At 47.3% G+C, this 11,698-nt stretch overlaps 1 protein-coding gene across 2 annotated transcripts in view; it reads right to left on the bottom strand.

The window, feature by feature from the left end:
- Positions 1-219: 219 nt before the first annotated feature.
- The window catches only part of LOC135557937 (thrombospondin-1-like), a 16,685-nt gene continuing 5,206 nt past the window's right edge, over positions 220-11,698 (bottom strand). The window contains exons 8-22 of one of the 2 annotated variants that reach the window (XM_064991660.1): positions 11,428-11,524; positions 9,768-9,941; positions 9,304-9,480; positions 8,816-8,989; positions 8,029-8,309; positions 7,539-7,757; positions 7,219-7,326; positions 5,742-5,901; positions 5,175-5,293; positions 2,565-2,799; positions 2,063-2,290; positions 1,648-1,919; positions 1,422-1,519; positions 889-1,028; positions 220-734 (exon numbers count right to left, since the gene is read on the bottom strand). In XM_064991660.1, the coding sequence (XP_064847732.1) occupies positions 727-734; positions 889-1,028; positions 1,422-1,519; positions 1,648-1,919; positions 2,063-2,290; positions 2,565-2,799; positions 5,175-5,293; positions 5,742-5,901; positions 7,219-7,326; positions 7,539-7,757; positions 8,029-8,309; positions 8,816-8,989; positions 9,304-9,480; positions 9,768-9,941; positions 11,428-11,524 (2,490 nt within the window). In that variant the 3' untranslated portion in view covers positions 220-726. Of the gene's footprint in view, positions 735-859; positions 1,029-1,421; positions 1,520-1,647; positions 1,920-2,062; positions 2,291-2,564; positions 2,800-5,174; positions 5,294-5,741; positions 5,902-7,218; positions 7,327-7,538; positions 7,758-8,028; positions 8,310-8,815; positions 8,990-9,303; positions 9,481-9,767; positions 9,942-11,427; positions 11,525-11,698 lie in introns of those variants that run through there. The other variant, XM_064991659.1, reaches the window with a different exon arrangement.

Here is an 11,698-nt window from a genome sequence, read left to right as displayed (position 1 = left end):
ACCCCCCCCACTTCCTCCTCTGAGCCCAACCCCCCCCCACTTCCTCCTCTGAGCCCAACCCCCCCCCCACTTCCGCCTCTGAGCCCAACCCCCCCACTTCCTCCTCTGAGCCCAAACCCCCCCACTTCCTCCTCTGAGCCCAAACCCCCCCACTTCCTCCTCTGAGCCCAACCCCCCCCCCACTTCCTCCTCTGAGCCCAACCCCCCCCCCCCCCACTTCCTCCTCTGAGCCCAAAACCCCCACTTCCTCAGAGTCGTATCGTTCAGAATCTACATCCGGGTAGATCTGTTTTTTTATAAACAGAACATCACATAGTCTTTCTTTGGGACGTCCATTCCAGAAAAAGAGATGTGGATAGAAAGAGAGAGAGAAAGAGATGTAAAGGTCTGGAAGTGCATAGTCGACTATGGGGAGCCTCTCCTGCGCAGAGCTGAATGAGGTCTTTAAGATCAGAGATCGGCCGGTCGGTGTCGTTGGTTGGTAACGTTGGTTGGTAACATTGGCCGGTCTCCCGTTCAGGCAAAGCAAATGATTCTCTGTCCAACCAGTGTCAATTTAACCTGAGGCTGACCACACCAGGCCCTACCCCTCGGTCCCACCAGTGTGAATGCCGCAGAAGTAAGAAGAGCAGAAAAAAAACAATCCCTGGACTTTTCATCTGAATACATATTGTTCATATTTATACAGAAAGGTGCATTGTTCCAAGAGCTTCTTGCTCCGTGCAATTATGCATCTGGAAAGAAAAACACACAAAGGACAAGGTTAGGCATTAGGTTAAGAGAAAGGGTTGTGGTTAGGTACTTCACATAGGTCTATTGTGAAAGAAATGTCACTAAACAATTGCTGTTGGAGTTCTAGTAAGACAGAGAACGTTCATTGTTCCTTACCTCTGCATTCATACTTGAGGTCTGAGAAGTAGACCATCTCTTGCGAGAAGACAAAGAGGCCTAGTCTTCCGCCTGCGTACGTTTTGTCATATATGCTCCCAGAATCAGCCATGATCTTCTTCCCCTCGTACATGACCACTCTGAAACAAAGATACAATAAGAAGAGTTGTGAGATAAGCTATGATACAAACACAGCCATTATGGAAAGTCTATTTTTTTTTACCTTTATATAACTAGGTAAGTCAGTTAAGAACAAATTCTTATTTTCAATGACAGCCTAGGGGTTAACTGCCTGTTCAGGGGCAGAATGACAGATTTGTACCTTGTCAGCTCGGAGGTTTGAACTTGCAACCTTCTGGTTACTAGTACAACGCTCTAACCACTAGGCTACGCTGCTGCCCCGTGGAAAGACTATAAGCAGTTTGACCATGTTCTCCAAGGAGTAAAAGGTTTTAAAGTCAAGTAAGTCATGGGGTTTGTCTAGACATTCTCAATCTCATAAATCTCCACCAGGCCAAGGCTTCAGTGTTTACCTGATGTGTCCTGTTCTTGGTCTGTGGATCAGGTGCCATCTGTAGGCTGTGAAGTCTTTCCAGCCAATGTTCTTAGGGTCGTGCCAAAGAGTCTTCACCTACAGAAGAAAGAAGAAACGTAGTGTTAAAGTTAGATGGCGTAGTCACCCTATACTCCCGAAGGTTTTTTCCTATGTGTGTGTGGGTATGTGTTCAGGCATGGAAGACGATAGGGGTAATTTCTTACCTGTCCTGGGGTGTTACCAGTGTGCCAGAGAGCATTCCTGAGGTGCTCCCCAGGTCCAGTAGTGGAGTTGACCACCTTGATGGACAGTCCTGAGTATCCCTGAGCCTTGGTGGGTTTGTTGTTCCAGTAGGTCTGTGTGATCTGCTTCCACATCACCACGTAGAACCTGGAGCTGGACTGGTAGCCGAACACAAAGCCGGCGTAGTCATCATCTCTCTCTGTGTTGATGAAGAAGGTTCCACTGAAGTCCACAGAGTTGAACTCATCAAAACCTGGGAATGGGGAAACAGAGAAGATGAGAGTGAGAGGATTGTCTTTTTTAGTTAGGGTTGGGTTGTTTTGAGATGTCCCAAAGCTTAGCATGTATCAATCAAGCCATCCACCAACCAGTCAACCAATTAACCAATCCACTCACCAACAGCAATGCCAGGGTCACAGTTGACGGTCTGGACCAGCTCTTTGCCCTGATGTCTGACCACCCAGTTGGGGTCGATCTGGGACGTTCCCTTGGGGTCCAGGGGAACCATCTGGAACTTCCTGAAGTCCGTCTCGCTGATGTCAAAGTTCTCCGGACACACGTCGTAGATGTCAGGCACATTGTCTTGGTCAAAGTCATCTTTGCAAGCGTCTCCTCGACCATCACCTGGAAGAGATAGAAGACTTGATAAATAACACGTCTTGGCATTAAGTAGATGAACACTGATGTCATGCATGTCCATGGTCATCAATCCTGGTCTTGAAGAGCTATAGGATGCAAAGGGTGTTTGTTATAGGCAAGAAGTAACAAAACTGATTCAAGTAACCACCTAATTGTTAAGCCAATTGATCAGTTGAAAAGGGTACTCAACTCTGAAGATTATGCTAAAGATTTCAGTCTACATTTTGCTCAAGATTTCCTCTCTTCTAGAGCCACTCACCATCGGAGTCGATCTGGTCAGGGTTGAAGGCCAGTCTGCAGTTATCTTTCTCGTCTGGGATCCCGTCATTGTCATCATCGTGGTCGCAGGCATCTCCCTTTCCGTCTTTGTCGTGGTCGGCCTGGTTAGCGTTGGGGATGTAGGGGCAGTTGTCCAGGTTGTTCTGGTGGCCATCTTCATCGATGTCCTGGTTGCTGTCACACTTATCTCCCACACGGTCATCATCAGAGTCAACCTTTAGAGGTAAATGGATATTGACGTTAGCATGCTAGCTGTTAGCGGTCAGAAGACATTGTCAGAAGACATTAGAGCCACCAGTCTAGTGGACACTGATATGGGATACGTGCTGTGTTCCTCTCCTAGTTGGGTGAAGTGTCCTTAGACACTGATCTAGGATCAGTTTTGTGCTTTCTAAACTAATGGTATACTTTAAATTGGGGAAGGTGAGCTGATCCTCGATCTGTGCCTACGGGCAACTAACGGTAGCAATTATGATGACACTTACTCGCAGATGCTCATTTTATTTCCAGCTGTACCAGCTGTTCAACCAATCATCTCTTCAATATCTCCTCCTCCCCTCATCTTTTCATATTGGACTCCAATCCTTTTATTTACATCTGTACCAGCTGTTCAACCAATCATCTCTTCAATATCTCCCCCTCTTCCTCCCCCACTCCTCCTCCCCTCATCTTTTCATATTGGACTCCAATCCTTTTATTTACATCTGTACCAGCTGTTCAACCAATCATCTCTTCAATATCTCCTCCTCCTCCTCCCCCACACCTCCTCCCCCACCCCTTCTTCCGCCTCAACCTCCCCCTCTACTCTTCCTCCCCCACTCCTCACCCCACCTCCTTTCATAATGGACTCCAATCACTCTCACCTCCTTTAAACCTGTCAAGATAATTCTGGTGTCGATTTTAATCTGCTGACAATCAACCAACACTAAACACACCTCTTCTCTCCTCCTCCTCCTCCTCTCTTTCCCCTCTTTGTCCTCCTTTATCCTCCCATCTCCCATCTGCTCTGCTAACGCCAGTAGGCCTATCTTTCCACAGACTGAAACATGCTAGACATTCCCCTGCAGATGGGCATCACCTGTGTCTGCTGCTTGGCAGGACTACACACATTACACAGAGTTTTTACAATCTCGCACGAGGAGAGGGACGGCGGGATGGAGGGAGGAAGGGAAGGAAGGAGGAAAGAAAGGGAGCGATGGAGGGATGAAAAATTGTGGTAGGGAGGGGAGGGAGGACTGAAGGGAGGACATGGAGGGAGGGATTGGATTTGTGTATATTCCCATTTCCCCCTAGATGAATCCCGTTGTAAGATACAGTCTAGTGATACAGTCTAGTGATACAGTCTAGAGATACAGTCTAGAAAAACAGTCCAGTGATGCAGTCTAGTGATACAGTCTAGAGATACAGTCTAGTAAAACAGTCTAGTGATACAGTCTAGTGAAGAAGTCTAGTGATGCAGTCTAGTGATACAGTCTAGTGATACAGTCTAGTAAAACAGTCTAGTGATACAGTCTAGTGAAACGGTCTAGTGATACAGTCTAGTGAAACGGTCTAGTGATACAGTCTAGTGCTACAGTCTAGTGGTACAGTCTAGTGATACAGTCTAGTAAAACAGTCTAGTGATACAGTCTAGTAAAACAGTCTAGTGATACGGTCTAGTGAAACGGTCTAGTGATACAGTCTAGTGAAACGGTCTAGTGATACAGTCTAGTGCTACAGTCTAGTGGTACAGTCTAGTGATACAGTCTAGTAAAACAGTCTAGTGATACAGTCTAGTGAAACGGTCTAGTGATACAGTCTAGTGAAACGGTCTAGTGATACAGTCTAGTGCTACAGTCTAGTGGTACAGTCTAGTGAAACATTCTAGTGCTACAGTCTAGTGCTACAGTCTAGTGGTACAGTCTAGAGCTACTCACATTTACCCATTACAGCTACTCACGACAGCTACCCATTACAGCTACCCATTACAGCTACCCATTACAGCTTCTCACGACAGCTGCCCATTACAGCTACCCATTACAGCTACTCACTACAGCTACCCATTACAGCTACCCATTACAGCTACCCATTACAGCTGCCCGTTACAGCTACTCATTACAGCTACCCATTACAGCTACTCACTACAGCTACTCACTACAGCTACTCACTACAGCTACTCATTACAGCTACCCATTACATCTACCCATTACAGCTACTCACTACAGCTACCCATTACAGCTACCCATTACAGCTACTCATTACAGCTACCCATTACAGCTACTCATTACAGCTACTCATTACAGCTACCCATTACAGCTGCCCATTACAGCTACTCATTACAGCTGCCCATTACAGCTAACCATTACAGCTACCCATTACAGCTGCCCATTACAGCTGCCCATTACAGCTACTCATTACAGCTACTCATTACAGCTACTCATTACAGCTACTCATTACAGCTACCCATTACAGCTACTCATTACAGCTACTCATTACAGCTACTCGTTACAGCTACTCATTACAGCTACCCATTACAGCTATTCGTTACAGCTACTCGTTACAGCTACTCATTACAGCTACCCACTATATGGGTAAGTGTGCGTATACACACCTGGTCAGGGTTGTGTTCCAGAGGACAGTTGTCACACATGTCTCCCACACCGTCCAGGTCAGTGTCTCTCTGGTCCACGTTGTAGACGTACGGGCAGTTGTCTTTCTCATTCAGGATGCCTGTTGGACCAATCACAGTTGTTGTTATTCAGGATGAGATGAGGAAGGTGAGGGAAAACCTAGCCGAATGTTGTAATTGAATGCTTGCTTCTGTATCAGCTGTGGATCAAAGGTGGATGAACTGGTGTCTCTTGGCCAATTCAGAAAGCTGATTGAGGACCTTTTAACTGAAGAACAAGTTTGTTCTCTATGATTGTGTTTTGTACCTCTGTTGTGTTCTACCTCTGTTGTGTTCTCCGTGCTTCTACACCTGCATTGCTTGCTGTTTGGGTTTTAGGCCGGGTTTCAGCACTTTGAGATATCAGCTGATGTACGAAGGGCTATATAAATAAATTTGATTTGATTTGTTGTGCTCTTTGTAGTGAGTTGATGCCTAGCTGTTCTATAGCACCTACATTATACAGAACAGGATTCAAATAGGGGACAACTAAGCAAATTTGAGTCTCACCATCTCCATCAATGTCCACAGAGCAGGCGTCTCCTTCCCCGTTGTTGTCTGTGTCGGTCTGGTCAGGGTTGCTGTTGTAAGGACAGTTATCACAACGATCTCCGATATCATCTCTGTCATAGTCATATTGCCTGGGGTTGTACACAAACGGACAGTTATCCTGTAGAGATGGGAGAGAGAGAGAGAGAGAGAGAGAGAGAGAGAGAGAGGAGAGAGAGAGAGAGATTGAGAGAGGGAGAGAGAGAGAGAGAGAGAGAGAGAGAGAGGGAGAGAGGGAGAGAGAGGGAATGGGGTAGAGGGGAGGTGGGAGGGATATAGAGTGAGGGGAAAGAGAATGAGAGAAGGGGAGAGAGAGACGAATGGAAGAGGGCGAGAGAGAGAGAAGGAGAGGGAAAGAGAGGGAAAGAGAGGAAGGCAGAGAGAGGGAGGAGGAAGAGAGGGAGAGAGGGAGAGGGCAAGAGACAGAGGGAGAAGGAAAGGGAGACAGAAGGGGAAAGGGAGAGGGAAGCAGAGAGAGAGAGAGAGCGACAGAGAGAGAGAGAGAAGAGAGAGAGAGAGAGAGAGAGAGAGAGAGAGGGAAGCAGAGAGAGAGACAGTGTGTGAGAGAGAGAAAGGGTGGGAGAGATCGAGAAAGGGAGAGAGATAAAGGGAGAGAGAGAGGGAAAGGGAGAGAGGCAGAGAGAAAGGGAGAGAGAGACAGAGCGAGAGAGAGATAGAGAGAGAGACAGATAGAGAGAGAAAGAGAGAGAGAGAGAGAGAGAGAGAGAGAGAGGGAGAGAGAGAGAGGGAGAGAGAGAGAGAGAGAGAGAGAGAGAGGAGAGAGAGAGAGAGAGAGAGAGAGAGAGAGAGAGAGAGAGAGAGAGAGAGAGAGAGAGAGAGAGAGAGAGAGAGAGGGGGAAAGGGAGGGGAGAGAGAGGGGGAAAGGGAGAGAGAGGGCACAGTTCAGTAACTAGAATAATAAACCCAGTGTCCACTGCTCAGGAAAACATCTCTGACATGATATATTAACTTGCTGTGGTCTGTCTACCTTGCAGAGAGAGAGGGTGGATGAAAGTGAGTCTTATATTTAGGCCCCGTCCCAAATATAAGGTTAGGACTAGCATATTACACTGCGTCTCATTCATAGTGTTACCTCTGTGTTGGAATTTGAGGTTTGGCTCTGAGGGCAAATAAACGCTTGCTTTCTGCTCAGTTGTTTTATTTCACAGCATGAATGATGAATGTAAAACCACAATCATGGCCCACTGCCAAATCTGAACACACACACTCACACACACACACACACACACACACACACACACACACACACACACACACACACACACACACACACACACACACACACACACACACACACACACGCACACACACACACGCACGCACGCACGCACGCACACACACACATTTGTTTCAGTAAGGGGTGGGGACTTCAGACCTTCAATTACTGAATGAATGAATGAATCATTTCCTCACTTACCCTGTCGTCAGCAATACCATCATTGTCATCATCGTTGTCACAAGCGTCACCAACACCATCCTTGTCGTAGTCTTCTTGGCCTGAGTTGGGAAGGTTGGGGCAGTTGTCCTACAAAACAAAGTTTACACCATAAGGCCAAACAGTGCACACGATAAACAGTCCTGTCGGACAGTGAACGAACCACTCAAGTGTTTTCTGTAGAACATTATTGATCTGTGTAATAGTCATTATCAGCACATTATAAGGTATGTGAGATCTTCTCTAGTTAAATAGCAAGCTGGGCCTTTTCAAGGACCTCTACAAATCAGGCCCCTGCATACCTTCTTGCAGTGGTAGGTGGCGTTCTCCACACAGACCAGGTCTTGGTTGGGCCATCCGTCCAGGTCCGTGTCCTCACCACAGATGTGTCCGTTTCCGGCATAGCCAGGCTTACACTCACAGCGGTACATGGGGTCGGCAAAGTGTCCCAGGTAGTTACAGCGGGCGTTCTTGTTGCAGTCGTGGCTCCCGTCCAGGCAGGGGTTACGCGGTGTACACACCTGGAGGAAGTCGGAGGAAGTGAAGAATTGATCAGACGAGCCAGGAAATATCGTGGATAACCTCCCTGCCTTTGTTTACAGAGGGCAACAATTGGCAGTATGATCGGGACAGAGAAAAGCATAGCTTTTTCAAGGAATCTATGATCTTCTAAATTCCTAATTCTAAATTCCTAATTCTAAATTCCTAATTCTAAATTCTAAATTGTAAATCAGCTGACACCAGAGGTACGGTCTAAGAGGACAATCATCACAACACTTTACCAGTACCAACCTGTTTCTTGGCGGTGGCCTCCTCCACTCCCCTGCCGAAGGGCTGAGGTCCAGAGTAGCGTGCGGGACAGGGCAGACAGTTGTAACCAGGGTCAGTGTTCTCACAGCGGTGGACTCCGTTGAACACGAAGCAAGCGTCAGGAACCTCTTTGCACTCGTCAATGTCCTCGCACTTGATGCCGTCACCAGAGTAACCAGTGGGACATTTCCCACAACTCCATGTTCCATCGGGAAAGCTGGTGCACTTGGTCCCAGGAAAGCAAGGGTTGGACAGACAGCCATCTGAGGAGAGAGACACAAGCTTGTAAGTACTGTGTACTGACTGCTTTAAGTTCTTGTGTTAAGTTATATGTGTAAAACAAAGTGTTTTATAAGCCCTAAAATCATTAAAAGCAATAGTTTTAAAAGTGTTATTTTCACCTTAAAACGGTCTAAAACCTAAAATTTGTGTAATCATTCACAGTACTTAAGTTTTAAGAAACATTGTGTGCATCTGAAATGGCACCCTATGCCCTATGTAGTGCACTACTACCCTATAGGCCCTGGTCAAAAGTAGCGCACTACTACCCTATAGGTCCTGGTAAAAAGTAGCGCACTACTACCCTATAGGTCCTGGTCAAAAGTAGTGCACTACTACCCTATAGGCCCTGGTCAAAAGTAGTGCCCTACTACCCTATAGGCCCTGGTCAAAAGTAGCGCACTACTACCCTATAGGTCCTGGTCAAAAGTAGTACACTATATAGGGAATAGGGTGCCATTCCGGACACGACCATTGTCCTGCTACTCACCGACGGGACAGGCGTTCTTGTTGCACTGCTGAGTAGCCTTGGAGGCACCCTGGCACTCCTTACCACCATATTTAGGGGCGGGGTCGTTGCAGAGACGTTTACGTGTCTGAGCTCCTCCCCCACAAGTGGCAGAGCAGGTATCCCATAGCGACCAGGGTCCCCAGTTACCGTTGACTGAAGGGGAAGTAGAGAGACAGAGGTTTCAATACAGGTGTGACTGTGGTGCTCTTCATGATGGTAGGGCGTTTTGCAATGCCATCTTTGTTTCTGCAATAGCCAACTCCTTGGTCGTTGACTTGCCAAACCAGGAACAAATACAGACGGCAATTGAGGCTAAATGACAGGGTACCACATGAAAGAGGATGTTCATTTGACTGCAAATATTTCAGGGTGTGAGGTGCATGAAAATGCCTTTGACTAATGTCAAATGATCACAATGACATGTGAACCAGGTCTTGTTCTTAAAACCCTTGACTAATGGTACTTACTTGGGCAGGGTGACTTGGTGCACTTCTCAGTCTGTCGTCCCTCTCCTTGGCAGTCCTTGCCTCCCAGCTGGGGTGTGGGGGAGTTGCAGAGGCGGATCCGGGTGATGACACCCGCCCCACAGGTGACCGAGCAGGATGACCAGGGGGACCAGTGGCTCCAGGCACCGTCCTGCTTGACTGGAGGGTCACAGGAGCAGAGGTTAGGGGTCAGGGGTCAATGAGACGCTTGGTTATGGGTCAATGTTAAATCAAAACAGGTTAAGAGAAGTTTAAAGTTAAACGGCGTTGTTGCTCTGTGGAGTCACAGCTGTCTGATCTGCAGCTGAATGCTTAGATGTGGTCCATCGTTTCTGTCACCATCAATACAAGTTGGCGATAAAAGTATGTGAAACAAGTTTCTATGTGACAATTGATGAATGTGATTTGATCGGTAGATTTGAATGTGTATAGAATACTGAACTCACAGCGTTTGTCACACTCCTGAAGGTAGCAGTCCCTGGTTTGGACGGAGGTTCCCTCGCAATTGTTATTGATGCGGTCGCAGGAGCGGCCTCTCTGCTGAATTCCCCGCCCACAAGACACGGAACAGTGGGTCCATTCAGACCACAGGGACCATCCATCCTCCGCATAGTCACTCACTATGGAGAGAGAGAGAGAGAGAGAGAGAGAGAAGGGAGGAAGAGAGGGAGAAAGAGAGAGAAGGAGGGAGAGAAGGGAGGGAGAGGAGGAAGGGAGGAAGAGAGGGAGAGAGAGAGAAGGAGGGAGAGAAGGGAGCGAGAGGAGGAAGGGAGGAAGAGAGGGAGAGAGAGAAGGAGGGAGAGAAAGGAGCGAGAGGAGGAAAGGAGGAAGAGAGGGAGAGATAGAGGGAGTGGAGGGAGAGAGGAGAGGGAGAGAGGGAGACAATGAGAGAGCTTATTGGACAGCAGAGACCACAAGCCCCCCCACCCCACCTTTCACAGTAAATGAGGTTTGAAAGCTCTTAAAGTTCTTAGAGCTCCGGTCTAATGTACGCGATTTAGCCCTGGGATGAGTGTATGTGTTTGTGTGTGCCTGTGTGTGTGCCTGTGTGTGTGTGTCGCCTGTGCATGTCTGTGTCCGAGTGTGTGTGTGTGTGTGTGTCGCCTGTGCATGTCTGTGTCCGTGTGTGTGTGTGTGTGCCTGTGTGTTGGTAGAGTTAAAGAGACGGCCTCCCCTGGGAGTTCAGGAGAGTTAGAGAGGCCAAAGGGAAGTCGGTAAAAATGTGAAAGTCCGTCTAAGAAGCTGAATGCACAGTGATCCCCATTGACTGCTGTTACTTGTAAAAAGGAAACCAGGGACCATGTCATAACGTTGTCCAAGGTACTGATGAGTGTGGTTGTCTGCCTTTCTTTAGGTTTTAGGGGCCACTGCGGCCCAGCCCTCTTAGGTATGTGGAAAATGTCACGTGTTCTTGGGTCTAGGATGCATTTGGTAAACAGAGACATTTTCCATCCCACTTAAACCAATTTGTCCCAATTATAGCCATTACAAGCTGAAGATTAAAGATGTTTTGGGTGGATGTTTTTCGTGTCTTTATTAAACACACTGTGTAAACATTCACTGTGCAGGGTGGGAAAAGTATGTGAACCCTTGGATTTAATAACTGGTTGACCCTCCTTCGGCAGCAATAATCTCAACCAAACGTTTTCCGTGGATACTGATCAGACCTGCACAATGGTCAGGAGGAAATTTGGACCATTAATCTACACAGTGTTCTGACACATAGCAGCCTTTTCATACATTAACAAGCTAGGAGATTTAAATCACCCTTAAAATGAATTTGTTTTTCTTGAATAGAAACTTTTACGCCGAGAAAATGTTTGGTGGCTTCATACGTTATTTGCCAAATAGAATCCGAGTAGATGGCGGAAATTGGAGTGCCGTTTAAATGACCTGTTTGTCTTAAAGACATTAAAGGACAACTCAGGCTATCAATGGCTTTAGAATAGAATAAACCTCTGGTTCGTAATACTGTATATAGACTTCCTTCAACGTGAGGTGAACCTTTGTTTGTGCAGGTATGTTACTTCTTGTATGGAGTTGGAACCACACAAATAGAACCATAGAATCAGAACCAATCATTGTAATTCTAGGGTCGGAACTCACGTGTTCCACAGCGCGGGCAGCACTCTCCATCGGGCACGGTTGCGTTGGCACACGGGATCAGGGGGCAGGAGATCTTACGGCACACGGTGGCAGAGTTCTACAATAAAGGGGCGGAGACAAAGAATCACAAGGAATCAGGACGTTAATGACATACAGTAAGTTCCCCCTTTTCTGCACCTGCACCACCTTGGGTCAGTACAATGAGAAGATCAGCGGCTGGAGCCAGAGTCCCCCTGTGGACCAATCAGCACCTGCACCACCTTGGGTCAGT

This window comes from Oncorhynchus masou, chromosome 16 (genome assembly GCF_036934945.1).
Source record: "Oncorhynchus masou masou isolate Uvic2021 chromosome 16, UVic_Omas_1.1, whole genome shotgun sequence".
NCBI lineage: Eukaryota > Metazoa > Chordata > Actinopteri > Salmoniformes > Salmonidae > Oncorhynchus > Oncorhynchus masou.
This window is presented reverse-complemented; position numbering and strand designations above follow the sequence as displayed.